Genomic DNA, 24643 nt, shown 5'->3' on the forward strand with positions numbered 1-24643 from the left:
CCAAGAAATTTTTTTCTGCATTCCTATTTTGTTGGTTTGGTTTATAAGCCATCCTTATTTGGTTTAAAATAAGTGTAGCTTAAACAAACTTGTTTGAGTTTCTCTACTCAAACATGCAACTCTACTGGTGAGAAAGTATACTATTAAGCAGGTTTTCAAAAGGTTTTTACTTAAGTATAGCACACATACAGAAAATGGACATATCTTAACTGCACATCTTGATGAATATTCACAAAATGAAGACACACATAAAATCAGCTCTCAGATCAAGACCATTCTTTATCAGTCCTTTCTCCACTCTTTTGCAGTGCAACATCCTTCATAAATCAATTTTCTGTATAAAGAAGGTGAATGTGAAAGTCGCTCAGTTGTGTCCAACTCTTTGTGACCCAATGGACTATAAAGTCCATGGAATTCTCCAGGCCAGAATACTGGAGTGGGTAGCCTTTCCCTTCTCCAGGGTATCTTCCCAACCCAGGAATTGAACCCAGGTCTCCCGCATTGCAGGCAGGTTCTTTACCAGCTGAGCCACAAGGGAAGCCAAGAATACTAGAGTGGGTAGCCTATCCCTTCTCCAGTAAATCCTCCTGACCCAGGAATAGAACTGGCGTCTCCTGCATTGCAGGTGGATTCTTTACAACTGAGCTGTCAGGGAAACCAAGTTTTCTGCACATGCCTTTTCCAATTTTGTAATCAATTTTCAAGTTCCACAAAAAAAATGGTCTTGTTAATATTAATATTTTGATTGGAGTGTTACTGGACTTAGGGATTAATTTGAGGTGAATTTCTAACTTTTGGGGGGTTTCCCAGGTCATACTAATGGTAAAGAACCTGCCTGCCAATGCAGGAGACATAGAGACTTGGGTTTGATCCCTGGGTGGGGAAGATCCCCTGAAGGAAGGCATGGCAATCCAGTCCATTATTCTTGCCTGGAGAATCCCATGGACAGAGGAGCCTGGTGGGTTACATTCCATAGGATCACAAAGAGTTGGACAGGACTGAACTGACTTAGCACACATGCATGCTAACTTATTGACATGAAGTCTTCCCATGTATAAATGCAATAGTGTTTGGGAGAAACAATCCTCCATGGTCCCTTTGTACCCCTGTATTTTCTTGCTGAGTATGCCAAAATGCAATCCTTGAAGCCTGTTTTTCTGAGCCATTTCTCAGGGTCATGTTTGCAATGAAGGGTGAGGAAATATCTCCCTATAGAAAAAGAGCAGGCTTGCTTTTACTTTTCTATAAAATCAGTGGAACCTCCAAACTCATTGTCCCTCTCCTGTAATGCAATCCAGTATGTGTTCAGAGTCCTTCATATCATCCTTGTGGGACTTGGTTAGGAGGGTGGGGGGTATTAAGGATAGACACAAATCATCATAAGCTCTGGTTACTGCTTTTATTGTCAATAATAAAGTGTAAACCCGTGGCGGATTCATGTTGATGTATGGCAAAACCAATACAATATTGTAAAGTAATTAGCCTCCAATTAAAATAAATAAATTTATATCAAAAAATTATAATAAAGTCCTTTGTCTCTCACCCAAGATTCTCATGTCTTATGCCAGAATCCATGGAACTAGAGTAGCCTAATATCTTAGATTGTGTATAGGTAAAATCCCACACTCTGTATAGTTCTTACTAAGTTTATTTCTTTACTTTCAGATATTTTTGAAATGTCCTTTAGCACAATTTTATGCTTTTATGTGTAATGGTGTATTCATGTTTGTTAGCTATCTTTTTAGCTGCCTTTTAGATTTGGGGGCTACTGTGAAAGGGTTATTTATACTGAATTTTCTACTCGGTTATTGAATTCTACATCTTTTTTTATATGTCACTAGTGTAGCTATTCATACTGCTGCTGTTCAGTCACTAAGTCCTGTCCAACTCTCTGTGACCCCATGGACTGCAGCATGCCACACTTCCCTATCCTTCACTATATCCCAGAGTTTGCTCAAACTTATGTCCATTGAATTGGTGATGCCATCTAACCATCTCATCCTCTGTTGTCCCCTTCTCCTCCTGTCCTCAGTTTTTCCTAGCATCAGGGTCTTTTCCAAGAAGTCAGATCTTTGCATCAGGTGGCCAAAATATCGGAGCTTCAGCTTCAGCATCAGTCCGTCCAATGAATATTCAGGGTTGGTTTCCTTTAGGATTGACTGGTTTGATCTCCTTCCTGTCCAAGGGACTCTCAAGAGTTTTCTCCAGCACCACAGTTCAAAAGCATCAATTCTTTAGTGCTAAGCCTTCTTTATGGTCCAACTCTCACATCTGTACATGATTTTATAAATATATAATAAAGAGGAAATGAGGAAAATATATGCACACATTCCCTTATATTCTGGTAAAATAGGGTGCCTGCTGTCAAAGAATTTATAAAATGCGAAGAAGATAGAAACATCCACAGATTATTACCATTAAGAAAGTAATATTATACATCAAGGCAGAGATGTAAACAAAGTACTATGGAAGTAGGGGCAATTCAATGTGATTTGGAGGACTGTGGAAGTTCTCATATCATATCAGGTGTTTATGTTGGGCCTCAGAAAGTAATCAGCATCTCGACTGGTGCAGATGGAAATCAGGGAAAGGCAGATGACTTCTCATGCCATACCTGGCATTCAAAGACATCCACAATTTAACCCCAATCTAGCTTTCTAAACCCAGATGCTAAGTCCTCCAGGAAATAAGAGCTAGTCTCTCATCTGTTAACCCTCTTCCAAACTCAAAATGTTTGAGTTCCCACCATGTTGCTTTGCATTATAACACACTGATTAAAGCAGAAGATTTAGAGTCAGATGATTCTGCCCCAGGCTCTAACTTACTGACTATGAAATCTTGGGCAAATAAAAACTAAAAATGGTGCTTATCTCATGGGATTGTGTGATAGATTAAATAATTATTGTAAAGCTTTGGTATAGTACCTGGCACAGAGTATGCATTCAATTTACATTAATTCTTATGAATGATAAATCTATTTTATCCATCCCTCTGGTATTAGCTATCAGGTTAACCAAAACACACTTATTGTGTATCTACAATGTGTAATAGATTGTATTCGGTATCATGGAGAACACAAAGATGAAAAAGACCCTTTCTCTGCCTCCAGTGACCTGTCAAGTAAAGGATATAAAATACGTAAAAATAATCATGAGGCAAGGCAATTAAGAAAAAATGGAAACAGTACCAGATTTTATTTTCCTGGGCTCCAAAATCCCTGCAGATGGAGACTGCAGCCATGAAGTTAAAAGGTGCTTGTTCCTTGGAAGGAAAACTATGACAAATCTACAGTATGAAAAACTATGACAGCGTATTAAAAAGCAGAGATATCACTTTGCCAAAAAAGGTCTGTATAGTCAAAGCTATGGTTTTTCCAATAGTCATGTACTGATGTGAGAGTTGGCCCATAAAGAAGGCTCAGTGCCAAAGAATTGATGCTTTTGAACTGTGGTGTTGGAGAAGACTCTGGAGTCCCTTGGACTGCAAGGAGATCAAACCAGTCAATCCAAAAGGAAATCAACCCTGAATACTCATTGAAAGTGTTGATACTGAAGCTCCAATGCTTTGGCCACCTGATACGAAGAGTTGTCTCATCTGAAAAGACCCTGATGCTGGGAAAGATTGGGGGCAGGAGGAGAAGGGGACGACAGAGGATGAGATGGTTGGATGGCATCACTGACTCAATGGACATGAGTTTGGGTAAACTCTGTGAGTTGGTAATGGACAGGGAGGCCTGGCGTGCTGCAGTCCATGGGGTAGCAAAGAGTCGGACATGACTGAGCAACTGAACTGAACTGAACTGAAAGTAAATTTATTTTACAAAAATGAAGTAACTAGAACTACTTGCAGCAATGTGGATGAATCTCACAAATAATATCAAAGGTGTGCATGTATGCTTAGTCTTGTCCATCTCTTTGCAACCCCATGGATTGTAGCTGGCCTGACTGTAGCCATTTTTCCATGGGATTCTCCAGGCAAGAATACTGGAGCGGGTTGCCATTTTCCTCTTCCAAGGGATCTTCCCAACTGAGGGATCAAACCCACGTTTTTTGAGTCTCCTGCATTGGCAGATGGATTCTTTACCACTGTGCCACCTGGGAAGCTAGTCACAATTCCAAGTACATAAAGTTCAAGTATCTACAAAATAAAACTGTATTGTTTAGGGATGCTTATATGGAATGTTAGGGAACCATTGACCAAAACTGCCTGCCCTGGCCAGGCAGGATAACAACCACTTGCATGAGTTATCTCACATCAGGAGGTCCTGATAAGGAGCACAGAACTGACAAGCTACCACCAGCTGGAAGAATTCAGGAGGGGCCAAAAGGAGAGAGGAGACACTAGCCCATAATATGTCCTGCCAACCTCCCAGAAACCTTCTTGCTGGAATCCATCTTGGCTGAGAGATGCACATGCCACCAGGAAGGGTCTTGAATCAGACCAAATATAGGCACAGGCAAGATGGTTGGCCAGAGACAACCAGGAAATTAACTCCATTACCATAAAACCTGAGATTTTGAGCCATGTGTTGGAGCAGTTCTCCCAGGTTCCCTTTCCCTGCTGCTGTCCACGTGGGCGCCCTTTGCCAATAAAGTCTTTTGCTTTGTCAGTACATGTGTCTCCTCGGACAATTCCTTTTCGATTGTTAGACAAGAGCCCACTCTTGGGCCCTGGAAAGGGTTCCCCTCCCAGTGACAGGAAGATAAATCTATAAAGAAAAGTAAAGAAATGATATCATATTTGCCAGCATAGGAGTTATCTCTAGGATGGATGGAGGAATAGCATCAGTGAGGGGCTTGGAGTGCAGGAGGAATAGTGATGGGGGTTATCAAGATGTTGAATTTCTTATCTTGGGTGGTCATTACATACACAGTAACTTTATAAATGTTCTTCTAACTGGTAATTCTATTCTGAATGCTTCTCTTTTCCTAATGAGAGAGAAAGTAAGGTCATGAACTGAGACTGAGGGTGAAGGAGGAAGCACTGAAGATGTGAGGAAAAGAAAGACAAAGAGAAGTTGGAAAGGGAACAGAACAGGGAACTACAGTATTTTTACCTTATTCTTTAGGAAAACTTTTCACTTTTTTCCTGAATTATCATGCTGTTCATCTCCTGCTGCTGCTGCTGCTGCTAAGTCGCATCAGTCGTGTCCAACTCTGTGCGACCCCATAGACGGAAGCCCACCAGGCTCCCCCGTCCCTGGGATTCTCCAGGCAAGAACACTGGAGTGGGTTGCCATTTCCTTCTCCAGTTTGTCTCCTACATACCATTATTTAATTAACTTTACCATACTACATGCGGTTATCCCAAACACATAAATTACAATGCTATCAATGTTTAAAAATAAATGTCAAAAGCAAAATTGTCTTAATAAACCATATAATTGTGATAATAGTTGTAATACATTAGTTACTTATTCTTTCACTTTGAGCTTTAGGAATCTGCAGTAGTTTATATTTAGACCAAAATACACAGAGCTCATACAGGGATTTTTATTTTTTCTTTCACCTTTTTATACCAAGTAGCTTTAGTGTTAAATTCTACATTTTATAAGTTTTAAACAGACATAGGTATTTATTATCTCTTTATTTTATTGATCTTAAATCCAAAAGCAATTTTTAAATGTCAGAAAACAATATTAACACCACAAAACTAAATATTGATATTTAAAACTACTAGAAAACTATTACACTCTCAAATTTTACTCAGAAGATTTAAATGGGAAAAGTTGATCAGCCTATGTGTTTTGTAATATAATTTTATTAGTTTATTTATTGGATGTGCTGAGTCTTCATTGCTGCAAGGGCTTTTCTTTAGTTTCGGAGAGTCGGGGCTACTCCCTAGTTGCAGTGCACAGGCTTCTCACTGCAGTGGCTTGTCTTGTTGCAGAGCACGGGCTCTAGGGTACATGGGCTCGGTAGCTGTGGCTTCCAGGCTCCAGAGCACTGGCTTAATAGTTGTGGTGCACAGGCTTAGTGGCTCCGTGGTATGTGGGATCTTCCAGGACCAGGGATTGGACTGGCGTCTCCTGCATTGGCAGGCAGATTCTTTACCACTGAGCCACCAGGGAAGCCCAGCCTATGTAATTTTAAAATTTTACATGAACCAATTTGTAAAAATAAATTATTTCAATTATAACATGCTTTAGTTGTAAATTCATATTTATAATTGCATAACTTCAAGTATTAACATACATAATGAAAATGTAAAATTTTTAAAAAGACAAATATAGTAAATTTAAATAATTACCACTAATGTAGCTTTAAAATCTGCTGTGAGCTTTCATTTATTCAATTATAACTGTGCCAGTGTCATAAAGCCCTCAGTCTTTTTAAAAGAATTTGAATCTACAAATGTTGAATCTAGAAATATTAAAAATTGCAACTCAGTTCAGCAAAAAATATCATGTGTGTGGAGAGAATGAGTGCTCAAGAAATAAAGCAAATGGTGTAAAATGTTAATAGTAGGTGATTTGGGATAAAGGGTATATGAGTGTTCTTTGAACTCTATTTATGTTGGCAGCTTTTCTAGAAGTTTGAACTTATTTCTAAATAAGTTAAAATGAAGGAATAGACGTGGACTGACATACTGACATAAGTGAAAATGGACAGTGTGCTTAGAAATAAATGTGGGGGGATACCATATTTTATCTTGAATAAAAAAGTGGGAGAGTACCATAGTTTATCCCCTTCTTTTCAGCTTATAAACTGAAGTCATTATCTAAATAATGCTTTTTTGTATTCTGAGAGCTAGCCTTTAAGTAGAACTAACTGCTCTTCTACTTTTCCTTCCCTGGTACAGACTCTGTGCTCCCTGTCACTGAATCTACAAGCAGAGTACTGACCCACCACATCCAGGTCTGCAGAGGGATCAGACACGGGAATGCATCTGCAGCGATTCTGGACCCGCCATTTTTTGTTGACCTTGCTGGCAAATGCTTTCTGATCTCATAATGCTTACAGCCGTGTCTTTAACTTCTCTGATATTCAGTGAGGAATCCCCACAGCCAGGATCTATAGTCAGATCATTATAAATGACAATTTTGGTTTGGTAAGGAAGGAGGTGCATGTGGAGATCATTACATGATATCATTTATAAGGGAAAAACTGCAATGTATGTCATCTTGGAAATCCTCAAAATTCCAGAGTTAAAAATAAATATCAGACCATTAGGCAATGTCTCTGTGAATTTCAGATCCAAAGTGTTGCCAGTAACAAACATGCCACCAATAACACAAACTCATCAAATGTCCCAGTTGAAAGTCACTTTTACTTATTGTTGGTATTATTATTATCATCATCAGCATCATTATCATTAGCACAAAACTAAATCCACTAATAAAACAAAAATCACACCCTAAAGGCAGACGTCTTCATGACAATGAATCAATAACATTATCTTCATGTACAAGGGACAGCACCCTGAGGATAAAGACCATATCACAGCTTGATAATCAATTCAATAATTCAGCCAACATTATTGAGCACCTAGGCACAATGGGAGATTTAAAAACATATACAAGAATCCCTGCTTTCAAGGAGTTTTACAGTCTAGTAGGAGGTATTGAAGAACGTCAAGAACAGAGGACCACATGAGCTCAGTGACATAATGGAATCAGTGCCACGTATGAAGTGTAATTGGAGAGAGACATCACAAGAGACTAACGTCACATTCAGTAGGGGCAATCAGAAGAGACTTCTTAGAGAAGGTGGCATCTGACCTGGGCTTTGAGGAACTGGAAGGATTTTGGTGGACTGGCATGTAGAGAACAGGTGTTGGAGGTGGAGAATATAGAGCATGGCTATGGGAAAGTTAGTGGCATGTTTGAGGAGGGAACAATACTCCAGTTTGGCTAGGGTATGGGATCTATGTAAGTAGGAATGGTGTGATAATATGCTACAAATTTTATGGGGGCCATATTTTGAATGGCTTTAAATGACAGGCTACAATTTCAGATCTTTAACTTATGTCACAGTAACTTATGTCACAGTAATTATGTAGAGTCACATGTAGAGAACAGGTGTTGGAGGTGGAGAAGATAGAGCATGGCTATGGGAAAGTTAGTGGCATGTTTGAGGAGGGAACAATACTCCAGTTTGGCTAGGGTATTGTATCTATGTAAGTAGGAATGGTGTGATAATATGCTACAAATTTTATGGGGGCCATATTTTGAATGGCTTTAAATGACAGGCTACAATTCAGATCTTTAACTTATGTCACAGTAATTATATTTATCCATGGCAATAAAATATGCAATTATTGATGAAAAGATATAGTCATTTGAGTTCCAGATTTCTTAGGGAAACTCAAGTGGTTACTAGGCAATGTTATTGCCTTGCTATCAGAAATGTCCCAGCATGTAACACCAATCAATCAATAGTAGAATTTTCTATTCTGCATGTAACTAAACCTCTTCACTCAAAGTCTATTCTTTCCATCCATCCAAGGACCACACTTCTTCCCATTCCCACCAGTTCTTGTGGCATCTGATCAGTTGAGGCAAGTCTAATTCAGGATTTCTAGCCACAACCACTACCCTGAAACTAGCACCAACAACTTTGAAAAGTGAGAGTGGTGGTGGCAGGGGTAGTGAACATAGCCATCTGAAAAAGTCTCTGGAATCCCCATACCAAGAGTCAAGCTTAGTTCTCTGAAATTGGAATTCCTGGTCCTCCACTCAGTTTGGCCCAGAAGACAACTGGAGGGGTCCCAGAATTCACAGTGCCTGATTAAGGTCATCTTTTAGAGTTTCCTCTTAATGTCAGCAAATTCCTTAAAGGAATGACATTTCATGCAGGTGACATGTTACTTAAAGCCTTCCTGGGTCTGCATGAAGCTGTGGATAAACTGGGGTGAATTTCTTTTTCTAACCAAGGAACCCTATTGGGTTTTGGCTTTACAGAACAGGCTGGTAGTTGTGACCTTCTCGAGTGCACTGACAGTTGAAAGATTTTGAAGAATAGTTGTATTAGGTGACCAAGCCAAAGAAGTAAACTATTTAAGCCACCCCAGGAAGGCTTAGAATAACAAGTTGCCATGGCCACACTACACTGCCTGCAGCCAGTCAGTCTTTCGGCTCTTTCCTGGAATGATACCTCCTCTGCAGGAAGTCATGGATAGCAGTAGTAAGGCCCCAGGTTACACTGGACCTTAGGATGACCAGGGAACCTCCCCGGTAGATCAGAAATACCTTTCGGCCCCGAGTGTCCCACACATCCTGGATAGAGGCCCATAAGCTTGGCATGCTCTGCCAGCCAATGTGGGACTGCATATTGGCAACCAGCACAATCAGAGGATACAGAACTAGGCAGGTGATTGTTCCATTGACACTCCCAGACACCAAGGCAGGAACCCAGTGGGGCAGGCCTTGCTCTGCCAAGCTATTCTGAATGGGATCCTTGAAGGAGAAATACAGAGCACTCCCCAGGCTGTTCCTGAGAAGGATAGGCCAGAAACCGCGATAGTAACCCTGTGACAGCCGGCCCCAAAGCCCATAAGAGTGAAATTCCTTGAGAATGCTGATGGTGCTGGGAAAGCGAGCTTGCTTGCGACCATCCTGGAGCACATTTTGCACCCTCTCAAAGGGGCTAAGTGCCACAGCCTCCACCACACCAGACATAAGCCCCGCAGCCCAGCGGTTCCCCAGGGAGTGTGGCCCAACAGGGGAGAGACAACACAGCATGCTATCGTAAGTCCCAAACAGCAGAGTCCCTTGCAATGTCTTGGAGAGAAGAGGCGGGTAGATTCCCCGGTAGAAGTATTGAGGGCCTTCATGCCAAAGCTGCCGCAAAGCCTCTGACACCGCCACAGCATGGATCTGTTGCCGGAACACAACCTTATAGATAGGAAAGGTCAGAAAAGTGGACATAAAGTTGGAAATGGCACCAAGGGCGTAGGCATGGGAGTGCCAGCTTCTCTTTCCTGGAGCCTCTTTTTGTGTCCAGTGCTGAAGCTCCTTCCCGGGAGAGTGGTTTTGTTCCCCCATGCTGAAGATACCTGGGTGCAGATGGAAGAAACTGGCAAGAGTGGAAAAAAAGAAGTTAGACTGACCAATGAAATCTTTTGGCAAGCATTTTCATTGCTTAGTTATAAACAGAGGCTCAAGAAACTCAACTCTAAAGAAACAAATAATTTTCTGGGCCAGTTTCTGAGAAATACGTACACTCTTAAGAAAGAATTCCTCCACCTTAAATTAAAACAAAGGCAGTTAGTTTTGCTGAACAGAGTCACCTCTAGGGTGTTTTTCTGACCCAGCAAATATTCTCATAGTCAAAGAAGGTTGAAGAATGAAGAAAGTAAAATTAGTGAGGTAGGGCTCCCCATCCTTACTGCATTCACCATATGAAACTTTGCATTTGATAAACTGCTAAAATAATAAGTTGCTCTTCCCTTTCCAAAAAGTGGCACTATCTTCTACAGGCAGAAAGGCATTCAAAGGTTGTAGTCCAGTACTTTCTCTAAAAGATGGTAGTAAATTTAGGGAGCAGGGAAGCTCCTTGCTTCTTTTTTTGTAGATTCTTGATGATGTGCTAGCTGTTTCATGGCAACACCCTGCTTGCCTCTCCCAATTGAGGAACAGAAAGAGTAACTATTCCTGGAAGTTTAGCAAGAAAAGGCTCTATACATGACAGTTTCTGAGCTTAACCTTATAGACCTGTTGCTGTATAACAGGTGTTCTCAATGTACAGGCTATTGACATTTGGGGCCAGATAATTCTTCATCACAGGTGCCCACCCTGTGTATCATACGATGTTTAGTGGTATCCTGTGGCACAAGTTGTGACCTACCCAGTTATGGCAAGAGGAGGGCATGGCAACCCACTCCAGTATTCTTGCCTGGAGAATCCCCATGGACAGAGGAGCCTGGCAAGCTACAGTCCACGGGGTGGCAAAGAGTCGGACATGACTGAGTGACTAAGCACAGCACAGCTATAACAAACAAAAATATCTAAAGACATTACCTTATGTCCACAGGGTGAGGAAAGAAGATAAAATTGCCCTGGTTCAGAGCCACTATACTAGAGGGAAGAGGCTGTGCAAAGATTCCAAGCTATTGCTCCTACCTGGGAGTAGTCTGGGAGCAGATGGAATAGTATGAAAGGTAATTGGGGAGCCAGGGCCCATGAAAGAATTTTGGGATCAAGAAGAAATGAATGGTCAGTGCAGATCTGAGAACCTGAGGGAGTTGTCAGGAAGGAACTAGGGGTAAGAGGACAGGGTGTGGGGCTTGGGAATGGTGTGTGGAGAGGAACAGGAAGTGGTGTGGTGGGGGACAAGGGCACAGGGTGCCATGACTGGGCATCAGACTCACATCTAGATGGACAGGAAGCCTGGTAGAAACTGCAGACCCAGAGGTTTCACACAGAAACCTGGGCTGTGTAGTCCCCAGAGATGAGGGCTATTGGGGCTCTAGTTACACTAGCCCATCCAATAGGGACAAAGGGGTCACCAGGCTGAGGAACTGGGGGTGGGCTAGAAGCCAGGCCCTGCAAGAAGCCCACTGCAGCCTTCCCTGGGCTGCCGAACTCAAGAACTTGCCTTAAAGTGCTTCTCCTTCCAGAATGACCCCCATAAGCTTCTCCCTGGCTTCTTGCTCCTGCTCCATCCACAGTCCAGTACCTGACCTTACAACCCTACCCCTCTCAAGCCACAGTCTGTCTAGAGGGAGGGAGTAGAGGCTCAGCCTCCTGTACTCTTCCACCAGCCCTCCCCTACCCTCAGCAGTTCGGAGGCCCTTAAGCCTCACATCCTTAACTCTCATGGCCAAGAGGCTGGGAAGGCTCCTCTGCTTTGGACCCTTTAGCTGAGAACTGGCCAGGAGCACAGGCTCAAGAGGCCCACTCCTTGCATCCTTCCAGGGCACTCCTGGGCCCATGGCAGCCCCCTCCATATCCCAGGAACCAAAGCGGACCCCTCTCCTTGGAGGGGAGCTCCAATCAGGCCCCCGAAGCCACAGGGGACCCCCAAATTACCCAACCGTCCTACCAAGGATTTATCTCCAAGTTTTATCTGCACCTGCATAAGGACGGGTGGTGAGGGAAGCATTTGTCGCCTCTTCTATCTCAGAATGCAGTAATGTTCCACTTCCTTCCCACATTTTCCTGAGTAACCTGTAAACATGTGTTGATCGACTGTAAGGCAGGCCGATTTAGCAGAAAGAAAACTGGGCTAGAATTTGGCAGACCAGAATTCTCAGTGCCAGTTCTCTTTTCAACTTGTGTGACCTTTAGAAATATATTAACATCTTGGAGCCTTAAGCATCTCAATTATGAAATGAGCAGACGCTGGGGGGTAGGGTAGGGGGATGTTCTCTAGGCATCCTCATACTGTGCATGTGGCAGGGGGTTGATGGAGAGGAATTCAGGCCAATATTTGATAGAGGAATTGTGCTTTTCCATCCCTAGTTCCTTCTGTTTTGGCCAATCTTTTTCAGGGATTAAAAGTGAACAATAATTTAGAAACAACTTACCTGAAATATCTGTCATAATTTTATAAATCTAACTCATCCTGTTTTATGGGGGAAAGGGAGTCAATTTTTCTCCTATGTGTTTTCCTGTTAAAATACCAGCCTTTGGGAGCAGACAGTCCTGAGTATGAATTCTGCCTCCACCATTTGCTTAGTTGTATGACCTTAGGCAAGACACTTCACTCAGTCTCAGTTTCTTTGGCTACAGACGAGGGACAAGAGACCTTCCTCAAAAGGTTGTTGTAAAGAATAACAAAATAAAATGAGATAAAGTGGCTGACCATCCATGGCATGGTGGCCTCAGTCAACTGTATTTTTTTAAAGATGTTTCCCCACCTCACACCTATGCGGATGCTGCACATGCTCCTGCAGCACACTCAGAACCATTTACAGTGGTATGGTGGGACAAATCCTGTGTCCACATAGGAGATGAGGAAGACCTTTCTTCTGTGAATGCAAAGGTGTTATAAAAGCAATCCTGGACAGCCTGGCCCCTTACACAAGAATTCCAAAGTAGAGGCCTCAGAACAAGCCTGGAGTCAGCCTAGAGCAGTTATCCCATGGGCCCTATGATGTATCTCCTATGTTTATAACCTTGTAAAGTGGGTGGAAAGGATTCCAGACTCCCTGGATAGTCTAATCCAGATGCACAGCCTGCATGATCATGCCAGGATCCAGCCCTATATGTATCCATTCATTCCAGGCATCCCTCTGCCAGTCCTTTGGTCTGCTCACAAACACATATCAATCACTGTGGGTAAGTCACTGTGAAGCAGGGGTGAACAGGACTTGGTACCAGCCCTGGAGGTCTTGGGAATCTAGTGGGGGAGACAGGTCAACCATGAGCTAAACTATACTGGAAGGCAAAACAAAGCTTACACTAATCAAGGACAGAGCAGAACATAAAAGCAATATATTTCACCTAGCATAGGGAGATATCCAGAGCGTCTTCCCAACCCAGGGATCAAACCCAGGTCTCCCGCATTGCAGGCAGATTCTTTACCAGCTGAGCAATAAGGGAAGTCCAAGAACACTGGAGTGGGTAGCCTATTTCTTCTCCAGAGGATCCTCCCGACCCAGCAATCAAACCAGGGTCTCCTGCATTGAAGGCAGATTCTTTATCAACTGAACTATCAGGGAAGTCTCTTGATGTAAGTGAAAGAGGAGAGTGAAAAAGCTGGCTTAAAATTCAACATTCAAAAAATGAAGATCATGGCATTTGGTCCCAACACTTCATGGCAAATAGATGGGGAAACAGTGAGAGATTTTATTTTCTTGGGCTCCAAAATCACTGCAGATGATGACTGCAGCCATGAAATTAAAAGATGCTTTCTCCTTGGAAGAAAAGCTATGACAAAGCTAGATAGCATATTAAAAAGCAGAGACATCACTTTGCTGACAAAGGCCCATATAGTCTAAAGCTATGGCTTTTCCAATAGTCATGTATGGATGTGAGAGTTTAACCATAAAGAAAGATGAGCACTGAAGAGTTGATGCTTTTGAACTGTGGTGTTGGAGAAGACTCTTGAGAGTCCCTTGGACTGCTAGGAGATCAAACCAGTCAATCCTAAAGAAAATCAATCCTGAATATTTACTGGAAGGACTGATGCTGAAGCTGAAACTCCAATTCTTTGGCCACATGATGTGAAGAACTGACTCACTGGAAAAGACCCTGATGCTGAGAAAGATTGAAGGCAGGAGGAGAAGGGGACGGACAGAGGATGAGATGGTTGGATGGCATCACTGACTTGCTGCACATGAGTTTGAGCAAGCTCTGGGAGCTGGTGATGGACAGGGAAGCCTGGCATGTTGCAGACCATGGAGTCACAAAGAGTCGGACATGACTGAAGCAACTTAGCAGCAGCGGCAGCATATACATATGTGCGTTCATGGGGTTCTCAAGGCAAGAATACTGAAGTGGTTTGCCATTCCCTTCTCCAGTGGACCACATTTTGTCAGAACTCTCCACCATGACCTGTCCGTCTTGGGTGGCCCTACATGGCATGGCTCATAGTTTCATTGAGTTAGACAAGACTGTGGTCCATAAAAGGAAATCAGCCCTGAATATTCATTGGAAGGACTGATACTGAAAATGAAACTCCAATACTTTGGCCACCTGATGTGAAGAACTGACTAAATGGAAAAGACCCTGATGCTGGGAAAGACTGAAGGGAGGACAAGACGGGGACGGACAGAGGATGAGATGGTTGGATGGCATCACCGATGTGCTGGACATGAGTTTGAGTAAACTCCAGGAGATGGTGATGGACAGGGAAGCCTGGCGTGCTGCAGTCCATGGGGTCACAAAGAGTCATACGCACCTGAGCGACTGAACTGAACATATGTGTGTGCTAACTAGCTTCAGTCGTGTCCAACTCTTTGTGACCCTATGGACTGTAGCTCACCAGGCTCCTCTGTCCATGGTATTCAAGAATACTGGAATGGGTAGCCATTTCCTTCATGGGATCTTCCCAAACTAGGGATTGAACCCGTGTCTCCTATGTCTCCTGCATTGGCAGGGGGTTCTTTACTACTAGTGCCACCTGGGAAGCTTTATACATATATGTGAGATATATATATATATATATATAACAATCATTTTGCTGTACAGCAGAAACTAACACAAGATAGTAAATAAACTCTATAGCAATTAAAATTGATTTTAAAATAAAATGAAAGGATTTTTTGTTTAAATTGTTTGTTTGGAAGACAACAGAGAAGAGTTGTCGTGGGCTTTGGAGTCTGATGCAGCCTCAGACTGGAATCCCAGTGCCTACACTTACAAGGAGTTTTAACCTCCCTGAAACTCAGTTTTCCTATTTGCAAAATGGGATAACAATGCCTGTCTCAGCATTGCTGAGAAGCTTAAATAAGATAACAAATGGAAAGTCCCAGGCACCAAGAAGGCAGGCAGCCAAGGACAGCTATTATTGTTTCAACTAATAGCGTTACCTTCATAACTTTCAGTCTTTTAAGATTTCTTTGTTACAGTTGGAAAATGTGGTGTCATTAGAACCATGAATTGGGAAGTATTCCCACACACTGATGCCAGAGATCAGGGATACCTTTATCTAACTGGAACCAGTTCAGCAAATCCTCCTCCCAGCCTTGCACAAAGAGGCCTTTACTTTGTTCTAAGGGCCCAATCAAGGCACCAGAATACAATCTTTCTCTTTCCACTATTTTTTGTCAGAGCTACAGGATCTATCCTTTGTCCTACTTGATCCCACCCCCACCAACTCCAACTGTAGATCACCTACTTTGGCAGTGAAGCCAATTTAAACACAGAATAAGAGTCTGCAAGAGACCTGGGGTCAGGTGTCATGATATTGGGGAGCAGAGCAAGAGGCTGAAGGAAATCCAAGAGCTGTGCCAGCATCACCCCTGGTTATGTGAGGTGAGGCTTCACTCTACTTCCTACATCCTCCACCCTCCATCCCCTTGCTACTGTTCCACCCATGAGAAAGTCCACAGTCCTCAGATGGAAAGTACTTAAACTCCAAATCTGCATTGTTTACTCCAAGGAACTCTATGTATTAAGGTAGCCAATGAGAAGGCAGAAAGGAACAGGTAAAGTTCCTTGGCAGGTTGAACACAGCCCAACAGCAATCACAAGACATCAGATTATTCGCTTGCGTCCAAACATCAGGAATCAAGAACAAGCCCAGAAGGGGGGCCTCCTAACCACAATCTATATAAGGGAAGTAAGACCTGCTCTTCAAGAACCAGAAGTCATGGAAAATGGTGCAGATTTCTCTGTCACGGGCTTCACGGCCCATTCACTCTGGACAGCCCTGCATGCTGTTTCCATGGAATTGCTCCTTCTCTGCGGCCAGTGATTCCAAATCCAGCAAAGGAGAGGTCCCCTCAAGAGCTCACAGAAGGGCAACCTAGCAACGTGTCCTCAAGCCAGGAAATGAAAGAGCTATATCAGCGGCAGAGAGCTGTATTTAGGGGGTTAGATCAAATTATGTTCCGTTTCTCATACTTCTTCCTCAAGTACAAGTTGAAACAGAAAATGTTAGGAAGAAAGATTGTAGGGAAGTGGTTCTTAACCATTTCTGGGCCACAGACTCATTTGAACATCTACAAAGCTGTGGACTCAGAAGAATATACATAGTTGAAATTCTACTCTTCACAAACAATTTCAGGAAGGACCCTAGGTAGGAACCTCTGCTCTCAAGTTACATTTCACAACAGCTACCATATGGAGAGATACATTGGCCACATCTTCATTTACTTATTGCCATAAGCATAACTTAGTGTCTCTAGCAATGGTTCACAAACCACTCTACATCTCAGAATTAACTACAGCACTGATTAAAAATATAAATCACCCTCCCTAGCCCTAGTTCTTAGTAAATCTGGATCCCCCAGAGGCAGAGCTTAGGAATCTGTATTTCTAACAAGCTTTTCAAAATGATCCTGAGGCAGCCAGCTTCATATCCATACTTTGGTTAATAGCATGGATTCTGGTGTCAGAGAGATATGATACAAGTTCTGGCTTCACCTTTTAATTTCAGGCAAGTCATTTTACCTCTCTGAGTCTTGTCTCCTTTCAGGTCATAAGCTGTAAAAATAATGTTTTACTGAAAGAAAAAGCAAGCAGCCTGTTGTAGTGTAAAACAGAGAAAGAAAAATGTCTCAGTTTTCTTATTCTGTACAATGGGTACCATACAAGTTTCCTACCTCTTCCCCTACCCCTCTTTGCGTTGCCTCTCCAAGCCCTCCTTCAGCACACTAAGACTGCAGCTGAGCTGGTTTAAGACCACTCATGTAAAAAAAAAATGCCCTCTAGGCAGCTCAGATCGGCAAAAAGTTGGTATTTGGAAAACAACAGAGTAAAACCGGATGCTGATATTTATTTGCTGTGTGATGTGGGGCAAGCCGCCTAACCTTGTGCCTGTTTCCTCATCTGAAAAATGGAGATAATAGTCGTTGCTCACTAATTCTATATAGTTCCAAATAGGCCTTCCCATCTCCACTTTGGCTTTGGCTTTTCTCAACTAACCCTCAGTCTGAGAGTAGAGAGGAGTAGGGGGCAGCCTTTGAAATCAGACTTGTAGACTTGAGTGTGAGCTCTTACCTCTGCACTTCCTAAGAATAGTGACTGGGTGCTTAAGTCCCCTCTCTGTTAAGTGGGCATACTGCTACCTCCTTCGCAAGGCTGTTGAAAATAAACGAGTTGTCCGTGCAAGCCCATTTGCACGTAGAAAGCGCTCAGTAAATGCTTTTGCCCCTTCCCTCTGTACAAAGGTGAGGAACTTTCACTGTTCGCTTGATGTCTGTCCCACCTCGTGTTGAAGGCATCTGGTCTCAAAGCGTGGAGGACACAGGTGGAAGAGGTGAAAGAGAAAGAAAGCGAGGGGCAAGCAGCAAACTCACGGTAAAATGCCAATCGGCAGGGTCTGAGAGTCCGAGCTGCACTTGACACCGCACCGGCTTCCGCGCCTGTGTGCCGCAGCCCCCGCCGGCCTGCTACTCCTTTTTGCTAGCAATGGCCCTGAGCAGGAGGCTGCGCGGGGAGGCCGCCCCCTCGCCCCGCTGATTGGCCTCGCCAACCGACTCATCATTCTCTTTGTCTCAAACCGCAGAGGTTAAAAGAAGCGGCGGCTGCTGGGAGCTACCAGCGAGTGGGCGGGGGCGGCCGCTGCTGCCTTGGGAACCGAGCTGCTTCGACCCAGCTACCCAAAGCTGGGTGAAGAGGCTCCGTCTGGAGGCTCTGAGTTGGTTAGCGGTAGAGGAGGCGTCCGGAGAAGGCAATGGCAACCCACTCCAGTACTCTTGCCTGGAAAATCCCATGGACGCAGGAGCCTGGTGGGCTGCAGTCCATGGAGTCGCTAAGAGTCGGACACGACTGAGCGACTTCACTTTCACTTTTCACTTTCATGCACTGGAGAAGGAAATGGCAACCCACTCCAGTGTCTTGCCTGGAGAATCCCAGGGACGGCGGAGCCTGGTAGGCTGCCGTCTATGGGGTCGCACAGAGTCGGACACGACTGAAGCGACTTGGCAGCAGCAGCAGCAGAGGAGGCGTCATCCTTTTTCCCTGCAGGGCCACGGCGACCGGAAGGCGGCATCCACACCTGTCCACGCCGGAGCATTCGCTGTCCACCGGCCGAGCACAGTAACGAAAAAGGGCGCGATTGCCTGTCCCGGAGAAAGGAGGGAAGAGCTCCATCAGGATTGGGCGGCTTTCCTGTTTACCAAATCGCGAGGGCTGAAAGGCAGCCGAAGGAGCACTCCCGCGGCCCGGCTGCGCAGAGACAGGAGGTGGTTCTACTGAATGATGCCAAATGGGTAGGATTTGCCTAGATTGACAGGAGAACGTTTTCAGGGGGATAGTTAGGGGGCGGGAAGCAGCGGGGATCGCAAGCTGTCTGCCTTGAACCCCCTTTGCATCTCCTGATCCCTTCCTGGTGAGGCATATGTGGGCGTGTGTGTCCAACTCCCATTCCCTCTCTCCGTGGCAGACCACCAAAGTCGAATTCGAACTCGATTTCTGTGCGGCTGATTGCGGAGCTGGTAGGACAACGATTTCCCGGAGTGGATTCAGGGGTATGTAATAGAGGGTCACTTTGGCTTGTATTCACAAGGTGGGAGAGGGAATTCTCCGTCTGGCTACTGTGGAGGGAGGGGTCGAGGGAGCGAGATGAGGGATGAAACTCCTTCTAACCCTTCCCTTCCCTGCCCTGCTTTGCCCTCCGCCATGGCCTGAAGACTGGGATCTTCAGTCTCGCGTGGACAGAGGTCAACCTACCTCGGAATCCAGCTTTCTAACTCAAGCTCTTGTTGTGAAATAAAGGCGCGCACTTGTTTCCAAGCTCATATAGGAATCTGAGAAATAACGGGGGAAACTTTGAGAAGGGGGTGTGGTTGAGACCTGAAACCGTCAGTTTCATGGAGATCTTATTTGCTACCACAAATCTGTGAGACTTAGACCACTGCTCTCTATTTTGAGAGCCCAATATGGGCTCTAAGCACTATTTCACCTAGAATTCTAAGCCGCTGTTGCCTTCCTTCCTGGAGGATTCTCGGGAGAGGATAGTTGCAGATCTGAAAAGCACCCTGCAGCACGGGAACACCCATTAACTCCTGAAGGTTGTAATTGCCAGTTTCCTGCAGAATATTTTCAGGGCAGTAGCCGAATGGAAAATGTACCCGCAGGGTGTTCAGGAACGTAAAGGAAGCGACTGCAAACTGCTTCATGCAGTCTACTACCTTACTAACCTTTTCCCCCCTCCTTTTCTTTACAGACCCTACTGAGATACAAGGAAGATGGAGCCCAGGAACGTTGCTTTGGGGATTTCTCCTGCAGATCAGGCTTTTCTAGAAAGGCTGAGCATTTTGTTACATTCATATAGACGATCATTGTCAGTCATGGCCAGCATCATTGCACGTGTGGGTAACAACTGGCAGCAGAATACAGCCTTGCCACCCTGGGCCCATTCCATGTTGAGGTCCCTGAGGGGGAAGGGGAGTCTTGGTCCTTCAAGGGTCAACATGGCAGAAGGAAAGATGAAATTGTTCTCCGGGAGGGTGGTGCCAGCCCAGGAGGAGGAAACCTTTGAAAACTGGCTGATACAAGTCAATGGGGCCCTGCCAGATTGGAATATGTCTGAATAGGAAAAGCTCAAGCACTTGATGAAAACCCTGAGGGGCCCCACACGGGAGGTGATGCGTTTACTGCAGACAGCCAACCCCAACCTCAGTGTGGCAAATTTCTTGTGTGCCATGAAGTTGGTGTTGGGGATTCTGAAAGCAGTGTCACTGCCCATGGCAAATTTTTTAACACCTTGCAGGCACAAGGGGAGAAAGCCTCCCTTTGTGTGATCCGTTTAGAGGTGCAGCTCCAGAACGCTATTCAGGCTGGGATCATAGCTGAGAAAGATGCAAATCAGACACAGCTGCACCAGCTCCTTTTAGGGGCTGAGCTGAATGGGGACCTGTTCTTCAGGCTGAAGAATCTTCTCAGGATGTATGCAAATGAGCAGGAGTGTCTCCCCAATTTCCTGGAGTTAATCAGGACGATAAGGGAGGAAGAGGATTGTAATGACACTTGAAGCGGCCCAAAAGATCTGAGCTAATCATGGAGACGGCAGTAAGCCCTGTGGCATTTCAGGGCCCCCAGGCAATAGCCATCAGCACTGCTGATTGCAATGTGATAGAAGTAGATGATACCCTTAATGACTCACACGAGGATGTGATCCTGGTGGAGTCTCAGAACCCTCCACTTACATCCATAGATGCCCCTCCCCTCAGGGTCAGGGCCAGACTTCAGGATCAAATACTGGTCATTGATTCCCTAAACAGTTCTCAGGCTCAATCTCCTTCTACCAGTGGTGGTTCTGCATATAACAGTGATGGTCCTGGGGATATATGTAGAACCAGGAAGAGAAAATATACTATCCACTGTTCATACTGTGGTGAGGAGGGCCACTCAAAGGAAACCAGTGACAGTAAGAGCAACAAGGCCCAGGTGTTTTGAGAATCTGATCATCACCCTGCAAAAGCTGACACATACAGAGGAGGAGACATCAAAAGAGATCCCAGGCAAGCACAGTGACCTCTCCGAGCCACAGTAATGTGCTAGACCCAGCCCTAAGTGAACCCTTAACTGTATTCAGAGACTGCTGATGGGGAAAACTAGGGTAGGCTGGGGGAGGCTTCTATGTGCATGAATTAATCCACAAAGTGGCTTTCTTTGGGGAAGAAGAGATTGTAGATACCAGCAAAAAGAAGACAGCCTGACCTCTGTCCCTGCTTCTCCCTCCATCTGCCTAAGGGTCTATGTGTGTGTCTATTTCCTTGATGATTGTGTTCCTTCTGTGAAAGGAGTACAAGTTATTGTTAAACTTTCAAAGACCGAAGGAAACTACAAAAACTGAAGTGCAAATTACCTGAAACTCCCCACCCTTGCATAACCGTTGTCAGTCCTTGGATGAATGGCCTTCTAGATATCTCCCTATTCCTGTGTACCAAGATAGATATTATATACAGATAAAAGTGATCAAATATAAGTGTTATTCTATGCTCTGTATTTTTTCACCAAACAATATATGTTGTGGACTTTTATGTCAATTCATAAGCATCAAGTATGCTTGCTGTCTCTGTGTGAGATTACTTTTAGGAATACAGAAGGAAAATAATAAGAAAACTAAATACAGAAGCTCTAAATGGGGGGAACTCATACTGTGGAGTTTTATCAACCTCATTTACAGATGAGGAAAATGGAAGCTGAAAGGAGCTATCTCCCAAAGAGTCCCCTATCACAACTGACCTATGGCACTGAACTAAATCTGTGTCCAATGGACTTACCTGGTGGTCCAGTGGCTTAGACTCTGTGCTCCCAATGCAGGGGCCCTGGGTTTCAATTCCTGGTCAGGGAACTATATCCCATATGCCACAACGAAGAGTACACATGCCTCAACTAAAAGATCCTGTGTGCTGCAACTAAGACCTTGCACAACCAAATAAATAAATACATATATTTTAAAAACAATGCCCCAGTGCTTTCTTAGCTAATACATCTTGAGAAATCTGATGACAGACAGGGGAGGGGGCAATAATAGGAAATGGGTATTTCAGGGGCTCCATTCCTGTTCACTTTGGGAAGGGGCGGTGTTCCCTTCCCTGAGCAGATTCCTTAAATTGCTACTATTAATGCTTCTGAACAACACCCCATGGCAAAAAGACTACCCTTTGGGTTGACACTACCCTCTGCCTCCCCCTCAACTGCAGAGAAAGCAGCTGCTCATGAGAGTTCAGTACCAGGAGACTTGGGATGACCCTGGCTTCACCCTAGCTACATGCTAGGGGACACCAGAAGCTCAAGAACTCCCAGCAAACCTCCCTCTGACCCAAGAAATTGAAATCACTGGGGAAAGATGAAAAACAATCTGGATGCCAGGGCATGAGAAAATACAGGGGACCCCTCCCCCACCACAGGGCAGGATATAGCTCCAATCAGGCCCCCAAAGCCACAGGGGAGCCCAACATTCTCAGACTCTTATAGGCTTATAGTCTCCATCCTATCCTCTAAAGCGGCCCTTAGAAGGAATCTGCCCCCTATTTATCCAAGATTAAAATATCACTCCTCTTTCTACTCACCTTTTCTCAATTTTACTCCATAATCACTTGTTGACTGATTTACACAAATTAAGTTTATGCCGTCATAATTTCTCTCTGGGACCAGACAGAGTATAAAGAAAAATAAATAAATGCTACACCAACCAGTGCCCTCCTTTACACTGGAGTTAGCTTGGGGATTCAGTATAGACCACTTCTTTGATAACCCCTAATTCATCCCCCTTTTCTTCCAGCCTTTACCTTCTTCTATGTCATTTAAAGCTGAAATTGTCTTAGGTTTTATTTCTACAAAACGATGCAAATCTGTGAGTTTATTTCATTTCACATGACACTGGCTTTTCTTTTATGCAGGACGTATGTATTTTCCCTGTTTGGAAGACATGGGAGACATGGGCATTCAGATCAGACTGAGGGTAATAGCCAAAAGAAAGCTTTTAGATAATTTTTTGTCTGATAGGTTTCAATTAAGATTATGGGTTTTCTTCCTTTCTTTCTCCCTAATCTTTTTTTTTTTAATTTAAATTTATTTATTTTAATTAGAGGCTAATTACTTTACAATATTGTATTGGTTTTGCCATACATCAACATGAATCCGCCACGGATGTACACATGTTCCCAATCCTGAACCCCCCTCCCACCTCCCTCCCCATGCTGCGAGATGAAATGAGTCTTTTGTCAGGAGATGTTAGCCTTTGAAATACCTTCTTTTGCATTATCTCCCTCCTTCTAGATATGATCTTCTCTGACACCCCAGTCTCATAGTTTCCCCTTCTAAGATCTTTTTGATGCCTCTCAGTCTTCTTTGCTGCAACTTCTTTCTCTTCCTGACTGTTCCATAATAATAGTGACAGAAATTAAAATCACCACAACTGTGACTTACTAAAAGCATATTATATGTCAGGAACTCCTGTTCTAAGCCCTTTAATGGAATATAGCTCTTTAATCTTCATAGAAACCTCAGAGGGTAGCTATTACTATTTCTAATTTACTATTAATATTAATTTAATTACTATTAACTGCCACATATTTCTGGAGAAGGAAATGGCAACGAGGAACCTGGCAGACTACAGTCCATGGGGTCACAATGAGTTGGACACAACTGAGCAACTGAGCATGCATGCACACCACATATTTCAGATGAGGAAACAAGCTGGAAAGGTAGGAAATGACCTAGGATCATGCAGCTAGTTCATGATGAACCACGGATGACACTCCTGGCTGGCTGACTCCAAAGCTTACTCAGGTTAACTCTCAGGCACCATCCTGTAGTGCCTGAGAGATGTAGATGCTGTCACTATCTGTGCATGACACATGAGGAGACTGAGGTCTACACACAGGAAGTGATTAGCCAAACATCATAAGAGTAAGTGGCTTGTGTGTCACACTCAGGGATGGAATCTTTTTTTTTTTTTTTTTATGTTTTTCTTTCTTTTTTTTTTTTCTATTGGGCTTTTAGTATGGGTAATAGGATTTAGGTGATGTGCCATGACTTTTGACTTGTATCTGATTATTTGAAAAAAAAAATTTGTTTCTTGAAATGTATGTTTTGGACAAAATCAGAAATGTGTTCAAAGACATATACAGAATATTAATGAAATAAAATACTTAAGACAAGAATGAAAAAGCAGGATACAAAACTATATATGATAGGGATAATTTGTTTTTCAGGGATGGAATCTTTAAGGAACCTTTCTTTGACACAAAAAAAGACTTTTCTACCTTTCTTTCTCTTTCTCTCCAGGTTGCAGCTGCCTGGCAACATCCCCTCCCACTCCTTCAGTTGTAGTCACATACCATTTCTATGTTTTAAGTGCAAATGGTTGTAAATTTAACATATGCAAGAGGTGAAAGCCACAGAAGTCAGTGGGGGAGAGATGAATTGTTCAATTAGTGGTGCCGGGGGGACTTAATGACCTGACTGGAAAAAAGATCTGTTTACTTTCTACCATGACATTAAATATGAATTCCAGACAAATTTGAGAAATAAATGCAGATTTTATGCATGTGTACACTAATTTTTAATAATATATTGTTGTTATGAAGGGAATGAACAGAATCAAATGTTCAAAAGCAACATTTAAAACTGCAA

General features: G+C 43.7%; 2 protein-coding genes across 3 annotated transcripts in view; one reads left to right on the forward strand and one right to left on the reverse strand.

The window, feature by feature from the left end:
* Positions 1–7251: 7251 nt before the first annotated feature.
* Positions 7252–24643, reverse strand: part of SLC25A53 (solute carrier family 25 member 53) — a 59325-nt gene continuing 41933 nt past the window's right edge. The window contains exons 1-2 of one of the 2 annotated variants that reach the window (XM_061409294.1): positions 17851–18044; positions 7252–10016 (exon numbers count right to left, since the gene is read on the reverse strand). In XM_061409294.1, the coding sequence (XP_061265278.1) occupies positions 9065–10016; positions 17851–18038 (1140 nt within the window). In that variant the 5' untranslated portion in view covers positions 18039–18044 and the 3' untranslated portion in view covers positions 7252–9064. Of the gene's footprint in view, positions 10017–17850; positions 18045–24643 lie in introns of those variants that run through there. The other variant, XM_061409295.1, reaches the window with a different exon arrangement.
* ZCCHC18 (zinc finger CCHC-type containing 18) lies at positions 19744–21560 on the forward strand. The gene is given in 4 exon segments (XM_061409293.1): positions 19744–20209; positions 20212–20523; positions 20526–20947; positions 20949–21560. Coding segments are annotated over 4 exon segments (1302 nt in total). The 3' UTR covers positions 21051–21560.

This window comes from Bos javanicus, chromosome X, assembly GCF_032452875.1.
Source record: "Bos javanicus breed banteng chromosome X, ARS-OSU_banteng_1.0, whole genome shotgun sequence".
Taxonomy (NCBI): Eukaryota; Metazoa; Chordata; class Mammalia; order Artiodactyla; family Bovidae; genus Bos; species Bos javanicus.